General features: G+C 38.4%; 1 protein-coding gene and 1 long non-coding RNA gene across 6 annotated transcripts; one reads left to right on the top strand and one right to left on the bottom strand.

The window, feature by feature from the left end:
• Positions 1–529: 529 nt before the first annotated feature.
• On the bottom strand, positions 530–27,964 carry LOC103407894 (ankyrin repeat-containing protein P16F5.05c). 5 transcript variants are annotated; one of them, XM_070819147.1, is made up of 8 exons: positions 27,814–27,864; positions 9,129–9,182; positions 8,938–9,027; positions 8,741–8,828; positions 1,689–1,753; positions 1,105–1,173; positions 974–1,023; positions 530–874 (listed from the first exon to the last, which is right to left on the bottom strand). In XM_070819147.1, exons 3-8 carry the CDS (start codon positions 9,013–9,015, stop codon positions 763–765), a joined length of 462 nt encoding a protein of 153 aa, XP_070675248.1. In that variant the 5' UTR covers positions 9,016–9,027; positions 9,129–9,182; positions 27,814–27,864; the 3' UTR covers positions 530–762. The 5 variants fall into 5 exon arrangements, with proteins under 5 accessions (XP_070675248.1, XP_070675249.1, XP_070675250.1 ...); XM_070819148.1 differs by lacking the exons at positions 9,129–9,182; positions 27,814–27,864 and adding an exon at positions 27,895–27,964; XM_070819149.1 differs by lacking the exons at positions 9,129–9,182; positions 27,814–27,864 and adding an exon at positions 27,730–27,748.
• LOC139194472 (uncharacterized) lies at positions 23,149–24,599 on the top strand. The gene is made up of 2 exons (XR_011579341.1): positions 23,149–23,328; positions 23,439–24,599. It is a non-coding gene; the product is annotated as an uncharacterized lncRNA (long non-coding RNA).
• Positions 27,965–27,990: the final 26 nt, after the last annotated feature.

Consider the following 27,990-nt stretch of genomic DNA (forward strand, 5'->3'; position numbering starts at 1 on the left):
TTGACTAGAATAGCTTCCAATCGTATAGTACGGAGGAACTTGACAAGATTTAATGAATTTAAGGACTTCTCATATGAAGGAGAAGGTGTTGGAGAAGGTTGAAGCTTGGCCTTTGCTTCCCATGGAGGCGTAGTTAGATCTTGATTTAGTTTGAAGAGAAAATTACTAGTCATTCGGAGAACCATAGAATCAAGTGAGATGGTATCTCGCTGATTTAACAGATAAGAAGATCGTCGACTAGGCTGATGAAATGAGGAAATAGCAATGAAATGAGGAAATAGCAAAGAGAACAGGAATATGAGGTATGTAGAAATTGTATTCATCTAAAGTGAAACGGACCAAATAAACAAGGGCAAGGTTTGCCATTAGGGTAAAATAAAAAACTCATTACTTGGGCCAATTTTATTAAACTGGTTTGACGTTAGGTTTGTTTTAACCATTAAATAAAGTTATTCAAATAATTTTGGTTAAGATTGAAAGTTTTTGAAACATGTTTGATTAGTTTTCCTAAAAATAAATTTAGGGACAATTTTCTAAATCCACCCATTACTCTCTATCATTCAAAATTGTACTCGATAAAACTACAATGACCAAAACAGAGATGAAGGCAATAACACAGTGGCCAAAGACGCATTTGACCCTCTCTAGTTTTACAGCTATCCCAAAACCTTCATTATTTCATATCAAAGCTTGCATTCTACAAGAAGATAACATCCATCACTATTATCATAAATCATTTTCATTAGGGGGCTCAATAGCACACTAGGACACGCTGACGTCACGAAGCTCTACTTGGGCAGCCGCTACATTAACGGCATCCAGAACATCCATCTTTCCCCTGCTCACTGCTTCATCAACTGGAGTCCTTTCGTAGCTGAAGATAACAACGCCACAACCGTTGTTATGGTAAACTGTGTATAAACTTGTTTTTTCAAATAAGTTCAGGGTTTAGTTAACGTGCTACAATGCTTACCTGTTTAATACACTAAGATTTGCTCCTGCTAAGATCAATTTCTTAATCACCTGCAAAGGCAAAAACGTTAAACAATGAAGTGGCACAAGTGAATATAACTGCGCCCACTGCCTAGCAACCAAAATAATAACCTCAACATGTCCATTCAGGCAAGCCCAGTGCAGAGGTGTATTCATCTCCTCATTTGTAGCATTCAGATCCTTACACGAGCAATACAAACTAATTAGAATTTACCATAACGACATATCACAACTAGAAGATGGACAACACGCGGTCAATCTTTTCCAATACTTCACGTCTTCGACCACTTTTCCTAATTGACCTTAAACATTATTACATATCATTTTAAATAAGTCACAACCGACCTTGGGGTGTTTAGTTTGGACGATTATGCATCAAACATAGATTAAAAACCTTGAATTAGCTTGACTAACTTTCTGCATTAAGAAGCCAATCAATAATTAAATACACATCCGAAAATGTATTCTTACGATGAATGCTCATCCAACAAATGGTCAACTTTTATGATGAAAATTGACCTTTTTCATTCTTTCTTTCTTTCGGAGCTAGCTAGTCATACTCATGGCATAAGATCAGAGTGATGATATTATCTCTAAATCAATTACATGCTATCCATGTAAAACACTAAGTAAATAGTTAAAACCATTATCCCCACTTCAATCAATCAAAAGAGTATCAAAGTAAAAAACCTCACCACTCCTCTGCTGATTAGATACTCCACAATCTGAAGATGCCCATTAGCAGAAGCCATGTGCAGTGCTGCAGTTAAACCAAAACTAATTCAAACACAGTTTTGCATTCGCTGCAGATGACCTATAGCTTAATTATCACTAACTATAACAATTAAAAATGGAAAAAAAAATAAACATTCACATCAAAGTCTTGAAATTCAACTTAGAAGTACTTGTTTTTGCGAGCATAAATTATATTAGCTTCCCTGTATGAATGTCATAATCTACAAATCCTTGACCAAGAACCAAAAGAAGATGACGGCAGAAAACTAAGCCTAACAAATAATAATTTCTCACTTAAAGCTTTACAGTAGCAACATGACATATTAAAAACCATCAATTTCTGAAGGCTTTGTTATGCTTTATTAATTCTTATCAAGGAATGAAATTTCATTTTGGTCAGCTGTTTGAACTAGTTTAGAAACCATAAACATCTCAGAAGCAAGGAAATAATAGAATTTGGAAATTTGGTGAAAGGAAAAGAAGAGGATGTTCGTTGCATACTGCATAAACACAAAATCTAGCTCAGCATATGATAAATTTCAAAGTAACTAACACGCCTCCTTAATTGGGAGGACATACACTAATAATCAACCCAATAATAAAAATCTCAGCCGAAGCCAAAAGTAAAGCCACTTATCCAAGAAACAAAGGAATATTCACTGCCACATGTCAAATGTCAGTTAAAGTCCTGTTAGGGAAGAAAAGAAGAACCGAAGGAGACGAAGTCTGCAAAGAAGAATAAGGAAGAGGGAAGGACGCAACCCATAACTAATGCAACATTGAACCAGAAAGATGACTTAAAATTTTAGATTTTTGTGGTATCCTTGGACTTTGGAATCTACTGTTCAGGAGGTGTTACTGATTCACCCACATTTAAGGAGTAGAGGGATCATCCCCTTTCTTTGAAAACAAAACTTTATCTATAAACAAATTATACAATAAAAACAAGACTATCAAATAATCCACCTCTTCAACCCTCATATTCTCAAATATCCTAAGGTACCGTATAAAGGCTAATGGTGTTGCAATGGCGGAGGCTTTGGCTATTTTGCATGGGTGCAAGCTGGGGGCTAGTAGAGGGTGGGACTTGATAATTGTGGAATCGGATCACATTAACACAATACGTTGAAATGAAGAAAAGCTTATTTATTGATATCCCCGATAAGCTACAAATATGTACATATACATGAGTCAAAATAAACACACAAGAGGGAGCCTTCACAAAGGTTGTTTAGGAGAAGTCTCAGCAGTCGGTAGAGCCCCAGAAAGAGAAGCCACCGGAGGGGGATCATTTGGAGCCTCAGTACTGGACAGAACCCTAGAAGGAGGAGGCATCAGAGGTTGATCATTTGGAGCTTCATTACGCGGTACAGCCCCAGAAGACGAAGGCAATAAATGCCTTTGGAACAAACCCACAAATCTCTGATGATCAAGTAAAACCTGACCATCAGTTTCCTTCATCTGGTCAAGCTTCCTCTTCATGTTTGTAGCATAGTCATGTGCGAGCCGGTGCAACTGTTTATTCTCATGCTTGAGCCCTCTAATCTCCTGTTTGAGACTCATCACTTCAGCCGCCAATGATTCAACTTGGCGGGTTCGAGCAAATAGGCGTTGGGCCATATTAGACACAGAACCTGCACACTGAACACTGAGAGCCAGCGAATCCTTAACAGCTAACTCATCAGACCGTTTAGAAAGTAGTCTGTTATCTTTGGGAGTGAGAAGGTTCCTGGCCACCACCGCAGCGGTCATATCATTCTTCATCACGGAATCCCCAACGGTAAGAGGACCAGTAGGGGAGACGAAGGATGGGCGCCATATGTTGTCTGGAGAAGGCGGGGCTGCCTCTTCAACAAGGTTCAAGTCAAAACGACGGTCGGAGGGGCCAGACATTTTCAAAGGTGTTGAAGAGAGAAGAGGTCGGACAAATCAAGATCTTAGAAGTGCAAGAATGAAGCTTCTACTGGTGGAGATTCAAGTGTGCTTTGGAACTTAATGCCAGCCCCTATAAAAATCTGCACTCGACGGAGCTTCAGAAATCGAAGAGGCGCCTGCTCAGAAATCGAAGAGGCGTTTGCTTTCTCAAAAGCTGGGCTGCTTAGAGATCACGAGGGTTGATCTCAGAAATCGAAGAGGCGTTTGCTTTCTCAAAAGTTGGGCTGCTCAAAGACCACGAAGGCCGATCTCAGAAATCGAAGAGGCGCTCGCTTTCTCAAAAGCTGGGCTCCCCAGAGACCACGAGGGCCGATCTCAGAAATCGAAGAGGCACCTACTTTTCCAACCTTGTCAGAACCTGTCACACGCACACTCAGCTTTGCTTTGCGAAAATTATGGGCATTCTGTCAAAGACTTCTGGGGAGGTAGAAAACACATGAATCTTACTGTTCAATCACCCACTTCCCACACGCAACAATAGCTCATGGGTACCACAGATAACTTTGCCAAAGTTCTCTGCCAAAGTTGAGCACGTGAAGCTTGCAGCTCCCACTACATCGCTCTGACCAAGAAGGGTAAAAGAATAGCAAAGAAACAGCACTAACAAAGTTTAGACCCATAAATTTTGAAGGTCTAGCTACCATATTATTACCCACAAGGGTAAAGGAACAGTACCACTGCTGGATAATTGGAAAGTCCCTGTGTGTCAACCTCTGTGCTTCGTGGCAAGGTAAACTAGCAAACATGCCCAACCTTTACTCACATTCGAGAAAACACTCCCAATAAGATTGCTTGCTCCAAAATCGAAGAGGCACCGTCCTCCGAATCTAGAGAGCCAGACTCCCAACATGACTACTTTCTTAAAAATCGAAGAGAGGGTAAAGGAACCGTACCATTGCTGGATAATTGGAAAGTCCCTGTGTGTCAACCTCTGTGCTTCGTGGCAAGGTAGACTAGCAAACATGCCCAACCTTTACTCACATTCGAGAAAACACTCCCAACAAGATTGCTTGCTCCAAAATCGAAGAGGCACCGCCCTCCGAATCTCGAGAGCCAGACTCCCAACATGATTACTTTCTCAAAAATCGAAGAGACACTGCTCCCCGAATCTCGAGAGCCAGACCCCCAGCATGATTGCTTTCTCAAAAATCGATGAGGCATCGTTCTCCGAATCAATCGAAGAGGCGCTCGCTTTCTCAAAAGCTGGGCTGCTCAGAGACCACGAGGGCCGATCTCAGAAACCGAAGAGGCACCTACTTTTCTAGCCTTGTCAGCACCTGTCACACGCACACTCAGCTTTGCAGAAATTATGGGCATTCTGTCGAAGACTTCTGGTGAAGTAGAAAGCACATGAATCTTACTGTTCAATCACCCACTTCCCACACGCAACAATAGCTCATGGGTACCACAGATAACTTTGCCAAAGTTCTCTGCCAAAGTTGAGCACGTGAAGCTTGCAGCTCCCACTACATCGCTCTGACCAAGAAAGGTAAAAGAATAGCAAAGAAACAGCACTAACAAAGTTTAGACACATAAATTTTGAAGGTCTAGCTACCATATTATTACCCACAAGGGTAAAGGAACAGTACCACTGCTGGATAATTGGAAAGTCCCTGTGTGTCAACCTCTGTGCTTCGTGGCAAGGTAGACTAGCAAACATGCCCAACCTTTACTCACATTCGAGAAAACACTCCCAACAAGATTGCTTGCTCCAAAATCGAAGAGGCACCGTCCTCCGAATCTCGAGAGTCAGACTCCCAACATGACTACTTTCTCAAAATCGAAGAGAGGGTAAAGGAACAGTACCATTGCTGGATAATTGGAAAGTCCCTGTGTGTCAACCTTTGTGCTTCGTGGCAAGGTAGACTAGCAAACATGCCCAACCTTTACTCACATTCGAGACAACACTCCCAACAAGATTGCTTGCTCCAAAATCGAAGAGGCACTGCCCTCCGAATCTCGAGAGCCAGACTCCCAACATGATTACTTCCTCAAAAATCGAAGAGACACTGCTCTCCGAATCTCGAGAGTCAGACCCCCAGCATGATTGCTTTCTCAAAAATCGAAGAGGCATCGTTCTCCGAATCTCGAGAGCCAGATACCACAGACCACTTTTTCAAAGTGCTCTGACAGAGTTAAAACATGTGAAACTGGCAGCTCCCACTACCGTGCTATGACCAAGCAGGGTAAAGGAATAGCATTACTACTTGTTGTTAGGGAGACTCCTATATATGTCGACCTCCATCCCTAACGGACAAGCAGACCTGCAAAAATGCTCAACCCTTCATCATATCTGAGAGGGCACTCCCAACGAAGCCTTTCGAAATATTCAGTTTTCTTTCCCCCCGATAATACCTCTGCAAACAAGCTATACTAGAGCAAGAATATCTCATATCATCAGGGTTAAAAGCAAGAGTATCCCATATCATGCTTTTTCCCTGTCTTTTCTTTTGGCCTTGTTTTTACCTGCAAGACAAGGAGAAAGAGAGCAATCAGTCAGCACTTGGAATCAAGCTTCCAGCCAGGAACTGACTGCCTGGAACCCCTTACCTGATTACTTACCTGGCATTGCTCTCGAGTACTCATCTTCAACATCTTATGTTTCCAGGGAAGATTCCGCATCTGCTTGAGGAACAGATAGGGCAAGTGCGAAGGATACAAGGAAGCATGTGGAGACAAGCGTAACAGCACACGTGCCGATACATCCATTACTCTGTCAAAAGCAAAAGTATCCCATATCAGCAGGGTGGAACGTACTCCAGATTTGATGGACTTGTTTTGACCCTCAAATTCTTCAGTCGGCCTTATACTCTGGAAGAAACCAGAAAACCCTCCAGCTCAGTTCAAGAATAAGCCTGTGGAAAGTTACTTCTTCAAAAGCAAAAGTATCTCATATCATCTCTTCTCATTTTTCTTCTCTTTATCCTTCATGCTGCTGCAAGATGGGGAGAAGGTGAACAATCAGTCGGAGCTCTGATTGCTTACCTTGTCTGTCACCTCTTTCAGCAAACCCCCTAGCTCGGCGACTTGGGGGACTCCTACTCCATGGTTTGTATCGCGCTTGACCAAGCCTGAAACTACAAGTAAGGTTCAAGTGAAATTGATACATTACCTTGTGCATCTCCACCAGTTAAAAATACCACCCCTGGATGGAGGAAGAGTACTTCCAGAGAAGATGCCACATCTACCTATGAGACAGATAAGGCAAGTCAAGACGACACCACACTCCGATACTTAGAAGTTTCGTGATTACGAGATCATTCTCCCACAATATTTCCTAATGTCATTTGTACTAAATCATTCACTTGTACTCACTAAAGGAGAGCTTGAACCTATGTACTTGTGTAAACCCTTCACAATTAATGAGAACTCTTCTATTCCGTGGACGTAGCCAATCTGGGTGAACCACGTACATCTTGTGTTTGCTTTCTTATCTTTATCCATTTATATACTTATCCACACTAATGACCGGAGCAATCTAGCGAAGATCACAAAAAGCGACCGTTTTCGCTACCTAGGATCTATCTTGCAAGAGAACGGAGAATTAGATGGAGATTTCAACCATAGAATACGAGCTGGATGGAAAGAGTGCATCCGGCGTGTTGTGTGACCGTCGTAGGCCACTAAAGCTCAAGGGAAAATTTTATAGGACGGCAATAAGGCCAGCGATGTTGTATGGCACAGAATGTTGGGTGGTGAAGCATCAACACGTACACAAAATGGGTATAGCGGAGATGAGGATGCTTCGTGGGATGTGTGGGCACACGAGAAAGGATAAGATTGGGAATGAGGATATCCGAGGTAAAGTAGGAGTAGCCGAAATTGTAGGAAAGATGAGAGAAAATCGGCCCCGGTGACTTGGACATGTGCAAAGAAGGCCGACTGACGCTCCGGTTCGAAGATGTGACTACGGGACAGAGGTTCAGGGCCGAAGGGGTAGAGGAAGACCTAGGAAAACTTTGGAAGAGACTCTAAGAAAAGACTTAGAGTACTTGGATCTAACGGAGGACATGACACAAAACCGAGCGCAATGGCGTTCTAGGATTCATATATTCAGCCGACCCCACTTAGTGGGAAAAGGCTTTGTTGTTGTTGTTGTTGTTGTTGAGAGATTTGGCAAGGAAGGGCAGTTGGGATGCTTTTCCCATTCTTAGGAAGTGTTCCAGTTTGGGATCGGTCTTCCAAGATTGCCGCTGGTCTTTGGATCCCAAGACTGGCCAACTTGGCTGCAGATTCCTTGGCATCGCGGCATTGTAGGGAAGCATGTGACTTAATCTGGGTCGATAGACCCCCATCTTCCCTGGTTCATGTTTTGTGTAATGATGGGCTTCCTTGCCCCCCTTGATTGTTTTTGGTAGTGTGAGAAGGGGCACTTTAGCATTAGATGCAGCGTCATGATTTTCTTTCTACCTTCTTGCACTACTGTTTCTGTAGCTGGTGTTTGTGCTTGTTTGCCTCGTTGTAGGCCTTCTTGTAATCTTTTGGCATCTTTGCCCGGATATTGCATTTCCAGTTTACCAAAAAAAAAGACACCTACTATTTTCTGATAAAATGGAAAACCTAAGATAAATTAGGTTTTGAGATCCCTGTTCTTCCAATACCACTCCTGCATCTCTTCAACTTCTCTACCTTCTTCACAAAATTTACAGATTGTTATCAATTTTATCAAACCTCTGACTCCGAGGGTATATAAAAGTGACCTTACCCGCTGAATCTCAAAATTCTTAACCACAGAAATATTTTTCAGATTTTCCTAAAGCACTCCTGATGGCAGATCATTGCTCTGTTCGTTACAGTATCAACCTTATGGAGACCAACTAGTACAAGAATTAAGAAAGGAAGAAAGAAAGGGCGACTATCCACAGCTAGTCGTGCGAAAGCAAGGCCTCTGGATGGGTGATTTGATCCAGTCCAAGTTCCAACATTATCATACAAGTGATTATTCCCAGGAAAGCATACAAACAAAGGAAGAATAAAAAAAGCGCGCGCACATTAAAAGAAGTAGATGAAGCCACAAAGTGGCATCGCATGTTGAATCTGTTAATTCCTTAAACCAACAATAGAAAATATGAATAACCTGTTCGGCCGTGGAGATCCTTAGAATCAAGAGAAAGACGAGCAGATTCTAAGCTTTTAAGATCATCCATGTCATCGTACCTAGCAGCCTGCCACCATCTCAAACTACAAATCTTTATCGTAAAAGAAGGATCTATATCTCTAATAAATATCTTAATCAATGCACAATCAGACGCTTTGGAGAAGGGAGTTGGGTACCTCCAGCAAGGCCTCTACCCTCTCCAATGATGCCGTTTCGACTGGAGAATCACCAACTTTATCTCTCCCTTCCCCCATTTGCCACCGCCGCTACAAGAACAACACAATCGCTTCCATTAGCTTAAAACCCAAAACCCACCGCATAAATACAATCACTTCCATCAGCTTAAACCCTAAACCCTAATTCAAACCTGAATCCAACTTCTAGAAGAGGAATGAAAGATTGATTTATCAGCAACTAAATGGACAAAAATACCAAAGCTACTGGATATAAAAACAAAAGAATGAGCAAAACCAAATAGGATTGCTTACCCAGCAAAAGATAGTTTAGTAGCGTCAGAGAGTGGGTGGATGTTTGTTTCAAGATAAATTCGGTGGCAACTCGGTTATAATTGGAGAATTGGTTCCTCAATTATGGTCGAATTTAAGTCCCGTCCTTCAACTTTTCACAATATGGACAATTCGTTATTAACTTTTTTTTTTTTTTTAACAAATAATATTTTCTACACTAAGGGATGGAAGAAGTGGGCTAAGTCTTACAATAAGTTAGTAATAATGTGATTCAAATTCGCCTTTGGCGATAATCGAATCTAAAATTCTTCACTTACAAATAAAGAGGAAGACTACCAAACCATAGTACAAAGTGACAACTCTAATGGTTGAGTTAAAACCTACATTTTATTTTTAAAACCCCCAAATCTCTTTCAACAATTAGGCCAAAATTTAAATTTGGGTAGATTTAGCTCAAAAATAAGGCAGGTTAGTGGTAGGTCCCCCACGATGGAGAAGAATGCACCCAGAAATTGAAGACTACTACGGGGTGGTTTGGGAGTGAGATGCTTAAAAAAAAAACACCCATGAAAAAAAGCTGTGAGGGTTTTAGGTGTTTGGTAAACTGAAAAAAAAAAAAAAAAAAAAAAAGCTTATTTTGGAAGCTGCTGTGAGAATAAGCTAAAATCAAAGGAAAAAGTTGAAGCTACTATTTGCAGCTTTGGAAAACTGGCTTTTTTTTCAAAGCACACGAAGCTACATTGCTCCTTTAATGAAAAGACCCACTATCAGACTGTTTTTTTTTTTCAAAAGTACTTTTACAAAAAAAGTTTACCAAACACTCTGCTGATTTATTTCACAGCCGCTTATTCTCACAGCAGCTTTTTTTCAAAGCACAGCAATACCAAACCAGCCCTACGACCCAGACGAGCTCCACTTTCCTGCACACGACAAAGCTACAGTGGGTGAGACCCACCGCTGACAGCTTTGTCTGCTACCTTATCCCATCTCAAAGTCTATTTTGTAATCTGACGAATATAAAGATTGGGCTGTTGGTTGATACAGCGTTCAGATTCAACTTTTTATTTTAAAATATAATTCCTAAATACATTAATTTAAAGGCTGTGATCAAATTTAATAGTAAAAAAAGATCTAACGGTCCAAATTAAAACCAATGGCTAAAATAATTAAAAAAATTATTAAATAAAAAATTGAAGCATAGTTAATATTTCTTTCCCACCTGACTATAAAGAGCTTCGAGGGTAGGCTACAACTTCATCAAGTCTGGAGTCGAGCGCCGTGTAGGAAGACTCGTCCTACAATTTTGAATGTTTTGCTTATATACAAAGTAAAAATTTGATCGTTTGATCACTTTTCAGTCATCCATTGAATGATAAATCACTACAAGTAAAGGAGATACACGATTTAAATAAAAAGGATCTACTATTTAAAATTTGTATCTAAAATGACTTGAAAAGTAGAAAAAAGACCAGATAATTTGATCATTATGTGCAAATCCATTTTTTATCAGAGACTAAATATTTTTAGGTTAAATGTTCATAAAATAAATTATGATAATCTACATAAATTTATTTTAAAAAATTACTAAAAATCAAATTTAGTAATTTTTTTTTTAAATAAGGGTCACTGAATCCTACCCAGACTCTCTCTTCCAATTTTACCCCGCAAGTTTGTGTCATCATCAACATCGTTAGGAATTGGGCTGGCGATGAAGTCTTGGCTCGCTCCCCCTCATTCCAATCCAAAGTTTGAGGCCTGGTAACCTAGTTAATCACTCGGTCCATTTGGACTAGCCACTACGGTTTGGATTAGGAGATTAGTCCAGTCGAAATCTTCACTGTTCATCTCCCCTTGAAGCTTGGAAGAGTATAGATCTAAGGTAAAAAACATTACAGCCTTGGAAAATATGACATCCATTGTAACATACATGTGCCATGAAGAAAGATGACAACAAGGATACCCTTTTTGTTGGGGACTAAACCCAAGAAATACACATTGAACTGCACACAGGTCAAGCTTTACTGCGTTGATTTTTTTGGAGATGTACATACACTGCGTACCCAAATATACGTGAGAGCAAACAAAGAGTTGATGGCAAAGTGACATGGTTGGCCAAAACTTCCATTGGCGTCTTAAAATTAAGAACTTTGGAGGGTCCAGTTCATGAGATACACAACATAGGTAACGACATCCTTCCAGTAAAGACTGTGGTGCTTGGGCACCAATAAGAAGAGATAAAGTGGTCTCCAAAATATGCCTATTCTTATGTTTAGCCACCTTGTTTTGTTATGGGGATTGTGGACATGTAGTCTCATGAAGGATGTCGTGTTCTTGAAAAATTTGAGAGAGTTCAGGAATTGAGATATTGGCCACTGTTATCAGACTATAGAACCTTGATAGGAAAAGAATATTTAGTCCAAACCATGCGGTGAAACATTTGAAAATTTAAGCCAAAATCACTCTTAGGCTTTATAGTATATAGATATATAGGTCATTCTATTGCAATCATCCACAAATATAATAAACCAATGTATTCCATGTTGTGTAGTAACAGGGGAAGAACCCCGCACATTAGAATGTATTAACTCAAACGGTACTATTCTTTTATTGAAACTTAACTGGTACGAAGCATGATGAATTTTAGCTAAGATTCAATCACTATATTTAAGAGTAGAGTCTGAAACATTACTGAATAATGACAGAAGTACCTTCCTTAAATTACCATACCCCAATCAACTACCTTCCTTAAATTACCATGCCCCAATCGAAGATGCCATAACAAAATTGTCTTGATCTTGTTGTTGTCACAACTACGGTCTTGATTGACATACCTCAATGCCGCATCATCCACATAGTATAACCCTCTCTTCTTAGTACCACACCCAATGGTTTCTCATGTTCAGATGTCTTAAAGCAAGAAAAAACTATGAAATATTTGCATAGCACAATCCAGTTGTTCAGTGACCTAAATAACTTACAGTAGATGATTTTAGTAAGGATAAAAATGTAATAACACCTACAAGGAAGAATACTTAGAGGATAAGGAATCTTAGTTTGTTTTGGTTGTTTTTCCTTTTCTGTTAGTTGTGATAGTTTGTGTATAAATACCCAAGTGTAAACATTATTCATTTATGCAATGGAAAATAATTTTCCTAATATAGTATCAATCGCCAATAGTCTTACGACACCTCTCATTCTTCAATCCTCTTTTCACGCATCTCTCTGCACCGCTTGAACTTCTTCATCATCTTCGATCAATCGATTAATTTCTTGATCTTGATCGTGAATTCTTCCTCAATCTTCAATTATTCTCTCTCTTATTCATGATTTCTTCCTTAATCTCCAACTATGGTGTCATCTGCATCTCAATCTTCCGAATTGAATTCTCCTGTTCATCTGCTTCCTAATGAAATTCCCAACCCTAATTCTACGATTTCTTCTTCCATCACCATCCAAAACATTGGATCTATGGTTCTAATCAAGTTTACAACTACCAATTACCTGACTTGGAGTGCTTTGTGTGCTCCAATCTTCTGTCGCTACAATCTTACTAGTCTTATCGACGGAACTATGGTGGCGCCGCCCAAATACCTTCTTGATTCGTCAGGAAATCGAACTGCTACTCTTAATCTAGCCTATGTTGCTTGGTTTGAGAATGATCAAAACATTCTCATCTGGATTAATTCAACCCTCTCTGAATCTCTCATCCCTTACATCGTTGGTGTGACTTCTGCTCCCGAACTTTAGGCAAAGTTGGAATCTCGACTTGCTTCTACATTGCAATCTCATATTCACGAGCTCTGATCTCATCTTCTTAGTATTGTTAAAGGTGAATCAACTGCGGCTCAATATCTCCGGTAAATTGAAGAAATCGCAGATGCACTTGCGAGTGTCGATGCTCCTGTTGAAGATTTAGAACTAATCTCAGTCACTCTTCATGGCTTACCTCTTGAATTTGACTCCTTTGTGGATTTCATTCAATTTTGCCTTAGTTCTACGACTATTGATGAATTGCACGGCTTATTATTGAGCAAAGAGATTCAACTCACTAATCGAAAGAAGACAGTTTTAGCTGCACTGTTTCAGGCGTATAACTCCTCAACTGGTATTTTTCCCTTGCTTGCAAACCCTAATCCTCAAGCATTTGTTGCTCATCATGTCTCTCAATTCAACAATCAAGGTCGAAATGTGGAGCAAAATTATCAAAATACAAATCATGGTAATCATCAAAATCGTGGCAACTACCGATTCAACACTGGGAGAAACAACTACTCTCGTAACACTACTCAAATATTCAACCGTGGAGCTCGCAACAACTATTCCTCAAACAAGAAGATTTCGTGTCAGATTTGTCGCCAATTCGATCATGAAGCCTGTGACTGTCCTCATCGTATGGATCAAAACTATGGTGGCAAATCCTCTCATTCTGCTATGGTTGTAAACACATCACATTCTACACCTACTTGGATCATAGACTCTGGTGCCAGCTCGTATATGACAAACTCGTATGCCATGTTGGAAATGTGCCCTAAAGCCAATCATATGATGATACTTTACGAACATTTTACATGTTAAACTAATCTAGTTTAACTATAAAGGGCAAAGATTATTGTTTGAGCCGTCTCATCTAAATGTTATATGCTTAAACGATAAAGTCCAAGGAATATGTGATTGGAAGAATGTAATCTAATGAAGTTAGATTCATGAGACCATTCTTTCGTAGACACATCCTAAATGTTCCTGATCATAGGATTGCCAATTGGGCATTGACAGTCCGTCAAGATCGGTACGTGCTATGTCTTCTCTCAGGGAGAGTGACTAGTCTCGAGTCATTGGTGTGTGTGACATCAAGACAAGTACGTAGGTGCTCAGTAGAGAATGAGTTCACTGAACGCGATCAACGAAGAGTTCTCATACTCATGTCACATGAGAACTCATATTTGGGATAATGCAAATTAGTCCTTTGACCTGAGGCATCATAGTTGTCTTGTGGTTAAGTCCTTGATCTTTGATTATGTCAAAGTCACCCCATCGGGGTGTCCACGGCATCGTTGGGGTTAAGCCACTTAGTCATGGAGGCAAGTGAATGCGCAACAAGGGATCTCTAACCTTCAAACCGTTTGAGGGAGAATACTCTATGATATGATTTAGAATCTCTGGCCAGAGTATGAATGAGATTTAGAAAAGTCGTTCTAAATCACATTCAAGGAAATCATATAAGCACACGAATCACATTGGATAGTAGACATGAATAAATAAACTATCAAACCAAACAATGTGGTCAGGAGTATTAGATTAGAGAAAGACCGTATTGCATTTGTAATCCCAAACTGAATAGGTTTTCTCTACCTCTTCTGATTAGCTTGGGTAACCATGATATGCTGCAAGGTGTCACTCATGGTTTGTGGAAGCCCTAAACGTGTGTAATCACTAAAGGGAGAATTGAAATTAAGTTTCAATTCACAATCGATGTAAAATGGTTTTAATCACCCACTGCCTCGCTAAAAGGAACCTAATGGATCGCACACCGTGTAAGGAGGAGATTGAAGAAACAATGGAGATGAGTAAGAATGATTAAATGGTTTAATCATTTATTTATGACAAGGATTAATTAATATGTTAATTAATCAAACGAATAAGTTCGTTAAAGCCCTCGGGATAGTTTTGGACCTTAAGGCCCAATGGGCTTCGAACGTCAAGCCCATTAACTTAAGTTGTATGACAACTTAATGAATAATGATTCACAAAGGCCCAATTAGTCCAAAATATTCTAATGGCCGGCCATATTGTTTAGGGTAGTGAACTTGGACTTATTTACAAGTTTGCCACTCAAATGAATAAAGGTATAAATATGACTTTATAGCCTTTTATTCATTAGGGTTTCTTTTAGAGAAAATTGGTGAGAACTTGTCTCTCCATTTTCTCTTTAGGAGGCCGGCCACCTTGGGGATGCATCTTGCAATCCCACTACTCCAAGGTCACTCATTTCTTCTCCAATCTCTCCTTGGTGAAGAGACTTAGAGGTTCCCTATTTTGGGAACTTGGAGAAACCTATTCATCCATCCAAATCTATAGATTTAAGATGCAAGGAATGAAGGCCCTCTCTTTGGGTGATTAGCCTTTGCTTATGCAAAGAGGAATCTACAAAGGTATAAATTTCAACTCACTTTGTTTTGAGTTGAGTTTTGGTTCACCAATCTACTAGGCTTTGAATTTCATGGTTAATGTTTTGTTTTTAAGTGCATGCTAGCATGATTCCGCCTTTAATTGTTAATTGCATACTTATTGATGTTGCTTAAATGAACATGTTTTCCCTAAAATATTCCTTCAAGTGGTATCAGAGCCTAGGTCTAGTAGTTGGTGAATCCTTTTGTGTTTTGTAGTTCATAGTGTGTGATTTAAAAGTTGTAATATGTTACAAGCTTTATTCTTGTTTCTTTGAATGTAAATTTTGTTAGAAAATTTGCCATCTCAAATGTTGTAGATGTAGTTCATATGAGCATGAATATTGGAGCTAAAATTTGATGCCATGACTTTGGGGATTTTCGGCCAAATCCAAAGGGTGGAATTTTGGGTTCTTGTTTGACTTGTTAAAAGTGTTTTAAGGTGACTTTTGGAACCCCTATGTACCCTAGTTTGGTTAGATGTTATTTCCCTAAAGTTTGAATGGTTTTGGAATGTTTTTGGGTGAAAAATGTTCATGGAAAATTTTGAGTTTTTTTTCATGAGTGTTCTTCATTGTTCTTGACATTTTTGCCAAGAACAAAAAGTTTTGTGTTTTGATTCAAAGTTTTGGTTAATTTCATAAAGTCTTTGTTTTGTGTTGGTTGATGTGAATTTTCTATCACCAAAACATTTTTTTTGAAAGGTGATAGAAATTGTGATGGGTGTGTACACACCTTACACACCACATGCATGGTTTTATGATTCACAACAACCAAATTCCACTTGCAAGGCTTTATGAAATTGTTGAAAAAATTTCCAAATTTTTGTGGACTTATCTCCACTCCCTTTCCCTCTCTAAAAACCGGCCCTCCCTCAATGGGAGTACTTTTGGGTCTTTTATGCAATTACATAAAGTTTTGATACTTTTGTGTATTTGCACTTTGGCGCAAAAGTTTACGTTTTTACGTTTAGGTCCAAAAACGCTAAAGGACAAATTGTTTTGCTCCTTTAATGAAGTTTTTGCATTGATTAAATTTTGGGTTCTAGTGTAATTACATGAAGTAGTGGACTTTTGTGTCTTTACAAAGTGACCCCAAAAGTTTTGCAACATAGCCCAAAAGTTGTGGTTATTGCATATTGGCCCAAATTAAGTAGAGAACAAAATTGTTTTGTCTCTTTAAATGAGAATTGGATTTTCATTTTGTTTAGCTCCATTTAAATCAATTTTATGGATACAAAAACCAAATGAAAATGTTGCATTCAATTTAATTAGTTAAAGTGTTAATTAATTAAAGGGTGATTATGAACCTAAGCCTAATATAATTGAGCTATGTGATAGGCCGTTTCAAATTTGTTTGAACCATGGGAATGTGTAGATTAGATTTTGGTTGTAATTTGATTTGATCAAATGTTGTAAAAGGGCATAAGCTCTTCTTTACTTTAAAGTAATTTGTTTTATGCAAATGTTGTAATGAGCATAAGCTCACCTTTACTTTGTAGTACTTCTTTCTTGCTTTATTTGATATGCATGAAAATGAAGTAGTTGGGTCCAACGCCCTTAAGACAACACGCCTTAATGTGATTAAACGCGTAACTAAAATCAATCACCATCCCTAGACCAAGATTCAACACAAGGCTCGTGTTGAATCTAAACAAAGGTTCATAGTCATCCTAAGGCCCTAAGGCAACTATATAGTCCATCAAATGAATGCAAAGGTTATGTTAGTAGTATTATATACTCTTGCTTTAAAAACCGTTTTATAAGCATAGTGGGAGTATTATATACAACTAAAAACAATCATATGGACCAATAGTTGTAATAGGACCAAAATAGTTTTAATAGAGATTAAAATGTATGTTTATATGTGATGAGACCTAAAACCCTCAACCAAACCCTTATTAAGTTGATAAGCGTGAGAGTGCTTTGAACACTCTTTCGTGGCCTTCCACCGTGGTGGGCTTCAATCGTTTGTGACTCATACACCGTATTCGTCCAGTTCTGGGGTTGCAAAGTATGTGCTTACATTCAGGAGAAGCCTATAAACATATGATGAAGTGAAAGGTAGGCAACGAGTGTGGTCAATATGATATTCTTCTGAGACCATTCTTGAACCCCTACTTGAACTAGCATGGTGGGAATGACTTAACTAAGTGCAATGGTGCCAATATGATATTCTTCTGAGGCATCATTCTCTAGAGGCCAAACTAGATGGGTACTTGCAAGAGGTTGTTGCAAATGAGTAAGCGTACTCTCTCATTATTATTAACGCTAGCCAATATGATTTTCTTCTGAGGTGGGCTTGGTAATAGTGAGCCTCCCATACCCTACTAGGAGTTTCATCCAAAACTCTCGAATTCCAATGAGGGATATGGAATTTGCCAAAAATAGTGGGTGGTGCTATTTGATTTAAAGACCCGAATCAAATGGCTTAAAATCAATCAATTTATATTCGTTATGTATTTGTTTACCAATATATTTGCAAACGCTATCCAAAACTTGACAAAGAAAAGCCGAATGCTTTAGTTTCCGGACTTGGTAACACAATCCCAAAGATTGTCTTAAATGGATTGTATATGTACCTAACTAGTCTCATCCTCAAAATCGTTCTATTGGTAATGTATCATTGAAAGAACATGTTAGATAAGTCTATCATGAAGAGGACAACACAAACAACCAATGCTTAATCCTTTGTTAAATGAACAAAGGAACTTACGAAGATTAGCATAATGACAAGGACACTTTTAGTGTTATTAGTTCTTCACTTACAAATTGTTGTATGAAGAAATAATAGTTGCTTTGAACAACCCTTAGTCAATGCAAACACTAGTGCTTGTTTCTTTGTTAAATGAACAAAGAACTTGAGAAGAAAGCACAAAGGCATGGACACTTTATGTGCCATGATTCTTCACTTACAAATTGTTGTATGAAGAAATGAGAGTTGCATTGTACAACTCTTGAAGGTTTGTAATTATGTTTAGAACATAATGGTTGGTTGACAAAAATAGTCCATTAACATGGACTTATAATGATTTTGAATCATTGAGTGTTGAAATGATAAACCACTTAATGAGACGGAAACTAGGCAAGGACTTCACCTTTGTGTCCCTATCCTTATGGTTCACTAAGTTTATTGTAAACTATATAGTGAACAATAACCACATGCTCTCCAAAATGTTTGATGTGTACAACACAATTGAAATAAGTTTCAAGAGAGATAGTGGGAGTTTAGGGACCATGACTATTGTAGTCAAAGGAGAAGTCAAATGAAGAAGATTAAATTAACTCCAAGGGAACAAACTTTCTTTATGAAAGGATGGACATTGGAAGGGGTATTTGCAAGAAATGTCTTGCAAGTGTCAAGAACACACCTTTCGAAGGTGTTGTAAATTGTTCTTGAATAGTTCAAAACAGTTGGTTCTTCTACTTGAATGCTTGATTCCGTATTAGTAACTATGTTTTACAATCGTTGTAAAAGTGTGGCTAATAAGAAGTAGAAGATTAATGAGAGAAGAGAAAGTACTTCACATTCGAAATGTGAATCAAATATAGATCTCTGCGAAAGCAGATGGTACTTACTTCCTCATATGAACTACCAAAGAAATTGGAAAAACATAGATTGTCTTTATATTCCAATTTTAAGGAACTAAATTCTGTCACTATGTGAAATGGATAAATGTTTTGTTTGACAAAACATTGTTCTTTATTAATCAAATATTGGATTATGGTAATCTAATTGATTGTCTCTATAGTAGAGATAATATGGTGGTGTTAACTGTTTAGAAAATAATGATGCTTAAAACCCAAAAGGTTGCAAGGAAGTGACTAATCCCAACTAAAGTTGTGATACCTCTAAAACATAAATTACGAGTTGGTCATAGATGGATACTATGGATCGTTAGATCCGGATCCAATACATTCTTATTAAAATTGTATGGAGGCGAAATGTTCGAATCTTTATTCTTTTGGAAAGAAGAAAGAATCACAAAATTGTTGAGGTTAAGCCACTTAGATGTTAGTGGCACTTGTCCACAACATAATACTACTCATGTTATATGACATTCACCGAAGATCACTCTCGGTTGGACTATAGTTTATTTTGAATAAACACAAGTTCGAATACTTTGCAAAAGGTTTCAAAGAATTCAAGAAATGTAAGTTGATGAGTAAGACGTCTAAAGTTTTTGCCTCCTTAGATTTGATCCAAGGAAAGATAACACTTTAGAATAGTTTCCTTGAAAAATGATCAAGGAAAGAAGCATCATAAGATAATGGATTTCTCCTTAACTGCAACTAAACATCCTCTTCCTCCTCATCTTGCAGTTGATTATGTTCCTAAAACTTATCTACAAGCTTCCAAACACTCTCATTGGCACACAGCAATGCAAGAAGGGTTTAATGCTCTTCTCAAAACTGGCACTTGGTCCCTTGTACCCTTTTCCTCTTCTCAAAACCTTGTTGGATACAAGTGGATCTTTCGGATTAAGAGAAAACCAGATGGCTCTATTGACAAGTATAAAGCCCGCTTGGTTGCAAAAGGGTTTCACCAACAAGAAGGATTGAACTATACTGAAACCTTCAGTCCAGTTGCCAAACATGTGACCATTTGACTTATTCTCACTCTTGCAGCTCCATTTGATTGGTTTCTCAATCAACTAGATGTAAGTGATTCCTTTCTACATGGCACACTTACTGAATTCGTGTTTATGCACTAGCCACCTAGTTTCAAAGATCCCACAAAACCAACTCATGTTGTCAACTGCACAGATCCCTCTGTGGCCTGAGGAGCCTGGTATGACAAACTTCATCATGATTTGCATTCTCTTAGGTTCACAGGTTCTTAAAGTGATCATTCTTTGTTTGTGAAGAGATCTCCATCATTGGATTTCATCCTAGTCTATGTGGATGATATCTCTTGGGTTCACAGGTTCTTAAAGTGATCATTCTTTGTTTGTGAAGAGATCTCCATAATTGGTTTTCATCCTAGTCTATGTGGATGATATCTTGGTGACTGGTCCAGATTCTGCAGCATGTCAAGAGGTTATAACTTAACTCAGTGCCCTTTTTCCCATTAAGGATCTTGGTGCCCTTCATTATTTTCCTTGGGATTGAAGTCAAAAGATCATCCTCTGGTTTCTTCATATCTTAAACTAAGTACATTTTGGATCTCTTAACCAAAGCCAAAATGGAAGGTGCTAAACCTTGTAGCACTCCTCTTAGTACAACTAAACTTGATCACTCTTCTCCTCTTCTTGACAATGATTCTGAATATTGGTCTTTGGTTGGAGCACTTCAGTACTTAACTTGGACACGACCTGATCAAAGTTTTGCAGTCAACTTGGTTTGTCAATTCATGCACAGGCCACGAGTTTCACATCTACAAGCAATCAAACGCATTCGCAGATACCTAAATGGGTTTATTGATCTCGGTTTATGGTTTTCCAAGAGTTCCACGACTGCATCTCTTCAAGCCTTTTCAGACGCCAATTGGCTAGGCTATTCATTTGATAGAAGATCCATTGGTGGATATTGCATATTCTTTGGCAACTCACTCATTAGCTAGAGTGCCAAGAAGCAACCCATTGTCGCTCCATCTTCCACAGAAGTGGAAAACCGGTCTCTTGCAAACACAGATGCTGAAATCACTTGGATTTGCATATTGCTCACTGACATTGCTTATCCTCTCCATTCTTCTCCACAGTTATGGTGTGATAATGTTTTTACAATCTCATTGGCCAAAAATCCTATATTCCATGCTCGGACCAAGCATGTTGAAATCGATTATCACTACATACGTGAAAATGTTCCTGCCAATCAAGTCTCTCTGTAGTTTGTTCAAACACAGGACCAAATTGCTGATATATGTACCAAATCTCTCTCTAAATCCAGGTTCATGATTCTACGAGACAAACTTCAACTAAAAATTCCCCAGTTTCGTTTGCAGGGGGATATTAAGGATAAAAATGTAATAACACTTACAAGGGAGAATACTTAGAGGATAAGGAATCTTAGTTTGTTTTGGTTGTTTTTCCTTTTCTGTTGGTTGTGATAGTTTGTGTATAAGTACCCAAGTGTAAACATTATTCATTTATGCAATGGAAAATACTTTTCTTAATAGATTTGATAGAGCCGCAACAAGTAGTACATTATGTAATGACAAAGAATTTGTAAGAGGTATGGATCTCACTTTAGTGACAGAGATAAAATCAACATTCGCAGTTACAAAACTCTATTTAGGTGAAGCAAAGATTGATCATATGTCAAATGATTTGTGGCTCTGGAATCCAACCTGTAACACCGTCAGCAGATGTTACTAAGGCAGTAAGGATATTACCTGAAGCATCAAAACCATCAATTGCAGAGAATTGGTTGATTAAAGAAAGAACTAAGCCATTATTACTATCATTCGGCTTATCGGGCTAGGTTTGCTCCACTAGAACTAATTCATCCAGCATCTGCCACCTTTACCTTGGCCTGTGTGTTTCCTTTTTCCCTGAGCTACTTCCTCCTCTCTAAACATGTTTCTTGTGTATGCTTTTTCCCATTGCAATGATTGCTTGACCCACTTGGGATAGGTACAGTTTGAGTATGAAATATCGTAGACTTCTCTTTAGCCATTGTAGCGGAATTGTTGAGCGGGATGAATTAGAGTTTTTCTGGTGTAATTTTTTATTTGGATCGGCGCTGCCCAGAGAACACAAGGTGGTGTGAGTTTGTTTGGGTTGGTTTAAGGTTTCAAAATCAGCTAGAAAAGGTTTGGTCGACTGTAATTTGCACGACGACAGGAAGTTTAGTGTTAGGGAACAGAAAGGTCGAAACCTGCACCGACACCCAGATAAAAGTAGATCTAGGATTTTGAATGTTTTCCGTGTTTTATTTCTCTCAATAGGAGGACAATATCAAAATATATAGTACAATATGGAATTCATATTCTGGTAACACTGAATACTGAATTCCTATTCTAGGCACATTGACTCATGCCAACATGCATTGAATCCCTATAGAGCATTAACTCTCGCCAACAAAAATTAGGTCACAATTTTGAAACAACGCAAAAAAAATGTGTGAGAAAGTTGTAGAAATATTGATGGACATTGATGGTAAGAAAAAGGACACATAACACTCGTCTTAGTATGATGGATCTAGGCATCAAGCATAATTTGCACCCCGTAGAAGTTGATGGTCAAATACGGATGCACCCGACTTGTGACACATTATTTTTGGAACATGCTAGGGGTCTGAATTCGTAAATTCAGTTTTTCCCCAAATCCCAAAACCCAAGTGTTTTGGCACATAACTTTGTTGTAGAACTCATATAAATTACAAGTTAAGGTCCAAACAAAATAACTCATGAGCACAACCTGCATGCGCAGAAAAGAATTTCTAGTCAATAAAGACACTCGTTTGTATTTGGGACTTGTGTTATGAATGTGAATTATTACAAAATTCATATATAGTATGGATTCTGAAAATCAGGTGGAGAAATCTTGTCCGTTGATTACTAGAGCAATTTTGAATAACCAGAATGAATAACTTGAAAAGTACATAGCTGCATTTGTACGAAGCAATTTCGAATAATCAAACTGTACCACATTAACATTCTAGTACATTTAAATCCAATAAATAATAAATACACGTGTATATGGTCAAACAAGAAGATTTGTACCAGAAAGAACCATGTAGTACAATGGAGTGAAAATAGTACACAACTAAGTCCTAAGTTGTGCTATATGTGACCACTCTAAGGCAGGGAAGTTGTACAGAGATAAGCGAAAGCGGTAGAGAGGTTCCATGAGTAACCTGAGATCACATGTAACGCTTGTGTATTGCACTTCATGTGTTCTCAGGTTGCCCCTGCGGTACCTTCTCTATCATATCATTGCACTGCTGTAGATTTGAATGGACATTGATAACGGAATGAAGTGCTACATCGAAAGGTGAGAAAGTTCTAACATGTTTCGGTGTATTGAAATGTAATGTAAGAAACATTACCAACTTACTCTCGACTGCTTGGACATATTATTTTGACCAAAATTGAGTTTTATAGGTCTCATGGCACTACATTGTTTCAGTTTCCACTTCTCTTTTCTTCCTAGTAATCCAGGAACCTTTTCTGGGACATTATTGACATCCAGAAGAGGAAGGCAGCCAGAAAACCCAATAGCTCGAGGCAACATTCCCATCGGACGTGGGTTCCCTCATTTGGGCAGAACCCATTTGTTTGTATTTCCGACATCAGCATCTGTCTTCTTCAATTCTTTGCTCTTCATTTTGCGACATTAATCAGTTCTAGCTTCTTTGCCGCTTGACTGATGATTCATCTTGCTTTAAATGTAGATAATTTGTATTTATAAGAACACTAGAAGAACATCTTCTGCAGTATCCGAATGTGATGAAACTAAAAAGCAGTCCTCTGTCAGCTGTGCAAGATGGAGGAGAGAATCCATGAGCCTGTTATTAGCAAAAGCTGATACAATAAGCCATTTACATGGGAGCTCAACCAGAATTGCTTTGGAGATGGTTTTTTCTGCTGAAGAATCTTTTTCATGACGAGGTTCTAATTCCACGAGCCATGTGAAGAGAGAGGAGAGGTGTTCAACCTCTGCCCTATGGTCTGGTGATGTGTGAAACCCTCCTAGACAAATTCATAAGAATAGTAACCAGGATAAGAACATTTGGATATTTTAAAGTTTTGAGCACTTGAGAAATTTATCAGACGCTCAATTTTGGTGAAGCAGAGGATTTTGTGTATCCAGCTTTACACATGACGTTGAATTCATGCTAGGAACTGAGAATATCAAATGCATACTTTAACACAAATTAAATGCAGGTGTGTGCACTCTGAAATTAGACTACGAAACTAAATATACACCAGTCACCTAAAACTGCATCTGGCTAGCTGCCATGAACAACGAACATGCTTTCGGCTCCTCTCCATGACCATAAGCTGTTGTGTAGTATTTTATACTAGAAAAGGACGCCTACACAGAATTTTTGTATACTCAATGTCGATTATTCATCTAGCCTAATTCAGCAGCTTATGCTCTGGAACCTTGTGCAAGCACACGCTTTTCCAATCTAAAGGAAATATAGTATTTTGTACATTCCTGTTTAGTAGCTACCAAATGTAATACAAAGATTGAAATATGTAATTTGATGAGGGGAAGCAAGAGAAAACATATCCCAGTATTAAACTGTTTCATGTAAATTTACAAACTCTCTAAACTCAGGAAATCAGGCTGTTTCTAATCCTTATTGCATACTAGATCACTGACCCATGTCCGGTAAAAAAGCAATCCAATTCTAAACATGTAAATATCAAAAGATTCTATGTATAACCTCAGCATAAGTTTACCAGTCTATCTGAATATGGAACAAACAAATACAAAGAAATTTAGGTCAGGTGATTACCCGTCTCATACATCAGTCTTCAGAAGAGACAGAAGTAACTCCGCTTCCAAGGATTCTGAGGATTCATAGGCCTTCAACAAGAACTCCAACAGTACAGAAACAACTTCTGGAGAGAAGGAAGAATACAACCCATTAAGACTTTTCAATATCTTGGTAACACCTTTCGAATGGAGACTGTAGTTCGCTAATCACAGACATCAATTATGATTTACACTAGTCTGAGCATATTAATGGAGACTGCAGTTCGCTAATCACGGACATCAATTATGATTTACACTAGTCTGAGCATATTAATGGAGACTGCAGTTCGCTAATCACGGACATCAATTATGATTTACACTAGTCTGAGCATATTGTAAAGACAAGCAACTTTCCGTAATACATGATTGGCAATAACAATGAAAGATGAGGTCCTCTCCATTTAGAAGGAAAAGGAAAGGAGCCCAAATCATAGCTCATGATATGTAACATAATACAAGTGTCCCTCTAAATTTTATTATGATTGCTCGATTTAGCTTTACATGGGTATGTCAATTTCTGATATGCTTTTTAGCTAATCCAAACAACTACTACAGCACATTTTCCGTTAATCCCAGTGACTTCACCAAACTTTCCTTATTACTTCCAAACTACAGCCAGATTCCATTCAATACTGTTCTTTAAACCATGTTTGGTTCAACTAACACTACAGAAAATAGAGAGAGATGATAAACTTTATTTCTGAAGAAAGTGACTGGCTGAAGAAAGTGACTGGAACATGGAAAAAGAAAAGTTTTATCATCAAAAACTTTAGGGGGAGGGGGCGTTTCGAACTCGGGATGCATGGTTAGAACCCAACACCCTATCCACTAGGATATTGGACCACATGCAAAAAATTGGAAATAATAAGCGCTAATATCAAAAGAACTACTGACAAGAACTTCAGATGCTTAAAGACTATCTTCCAAATGATCTGTACAACGAACTTATACATCTTCTATATATGGAGTTTCAAAAGGCTGGAGTTCTTTCTCAGAACTACCAAATTTTAGTAAAACGTTTCCTTCTATATACTATTGAATGGGAAGGTTTCAGGTATAGCTGAAAGTGTAATGCAGCTGGGATAAGTCAACAACTCAAACAGTTTTTCAATATTGGTAGAGAGAGAGAGAGAGAGAGAGAGTTTGTGTGGTTTAATTGAGTATTATAGTTGATCAAAGGCCTTGTTTATACAAATTATTGCACTGTGGTTAATAACTATGAGAGCATTACATTCATATAAATCCATACATCACATGACGATAAGGGATTAAAGAAAAGAACAGAGATTTAAGAACACAACACTAAAGAAAGCTCACCTTGTGATTGCCATACAATATAACATGGCCAACATTTCCTCTGACAGCAAAGCAGCACTTGATTGATTCGTTTTACAATTATCAAATCATTGACTGCTCCTTTCTATGGTTCACAAAACACATCACGAAGTTAGCATAGTAGAACGAACACATTATCCCCTGCCCCCGCCGAGAAAAAAAGGACATAAGAAGTTGATCTGAAAAGGCTCGGAGGAGTGGAGTTGTGTGAAAAAGGTACCTAAACTGAGGATCTTTTTGCTGAATTTCGACAAGCGTTTTGGTAACTTCAACTGCAACAGGAAGATATCCTCTGCTACCCCATGCTGATAACTGTTAACAACAATTCAAAGACGATGAAAACCAAATATGACATTGCCAGAAACGTCCACAAAACTCTACTTTAAAAAAAAAAAAAAAAACAAGAGTATGTCCATTGTTTTCAAAATTATAGCAAAACATGAAGTTGGATTCTCTTACTCTTCTCAAAGCGGAGTCCACAGAATAAGGAGGAGGGAAGGACACATCCCATAACTAATGAAACATTGCACCAAAAAGATGACTTAAAATTGTAGCTTTTTGTGCTGTCCGTGGACTTTGGAATCTACTGTTCAGGAGGTGTTACTGATTCATCCACAGTTAAGAAAGAGTAGAGGGATCGTCCCCTTTCTTTGAAAACAAGACTTAATCTATATAAACAGATTATACAATAAAAACAAGACTATCAAATAATCCACCTCTTCAACCCTCATGTCCTCAAACATCCTAACACCTAACTACTTTCTGATGAAATGGAAAACCTAATTCTTTACTTCCAGGATAAATTAGGTTTTGAGATCCCTATTCTTCCAATACCACTCCTGCATCTCTTCAACTTCTCTACCTTCTTCACAAAATTTACAGATTGTTATCAATTTTATCAAACCTCTGACTCCGAGGGTATATAAAAGTGACCTTACCCGCTGAATCTCAAAATTCTTAACCACAGAAATATTTTTCAGATTTTCCTAAAGCACTCCTGATGGCAAATCATTGCTCTGTTCGTTACAGTATCAACCTTATGGAGACCAACTAGTACAAGAACTAAGAAAGGAAGAAAGAAAGGGCCACTATCCACAGCTAGTCGTGCGAAAGCAAGGCCTCTGGATGGGTGATTTGATCCAGTCCAAGTTCCAACATTATTACATGGGATACAAGTGATTATTCCCAGGAAAGCAAACAAACAAAAGAAAAGTAAAAAATGCATGCTCGTTAAAAGAACTAGATGAATCCACAAAGTGTCATCGCATGTTGAATCTGTTAATCCTAGCGCAAACTAATTCCTTAAACCAACAATAGAATGATAAATGTGGTAGAACGAAAATATAAATAACCTGTTCGGCCGTGGAGATCCTTAGAATCAAGAGAAAGACCAGCATATTCTAAGCTTTTAAGATCATCCATGTCATCGTACCTAGCAGCCTAAACCCAAATTTGCCACCGCCGCTACAAGAACAACACAATCGTTTCCATTAGCTTAAGACCCAAAACCCACAGCATAAATACAATCACTCTCATCAGCTTAAACCCTAAACCCTAAACCCAAATTCAAACCTGAATTCAACTTCTAGGAGATAAATGAGAGATTACAGGAAAATGTAAAGCGTCATACAAAAAAAAAATTATAGCAAATAAATAGACAAAAATACCAAAGCTACTGGATTTGCTGAATTACCCTAAAAACAAAAGAAATGAGCAAAACCAAATAGGATTGCTTACCCGGCAAAAGATGGTTTACTAGCATCAAAGAGTGGGTGGGTGTTTGATTCAAGATCAATTCGGTGGCAACTCGGTTATAATTCGAAAATTGGTTCC

Source organism: Malus domestica, chromosome 03 (genome assembly GCF_042453785.1).
Source record: "Malus domestica chromosome 03, GDT2T_hap1".
NCBI classification, from domain to species: Eukaryota; Viridiplantae; Streptophyta; class Magnoliopsida; order Rosales; family Rosaceae; genus Malus; species Malus domestica.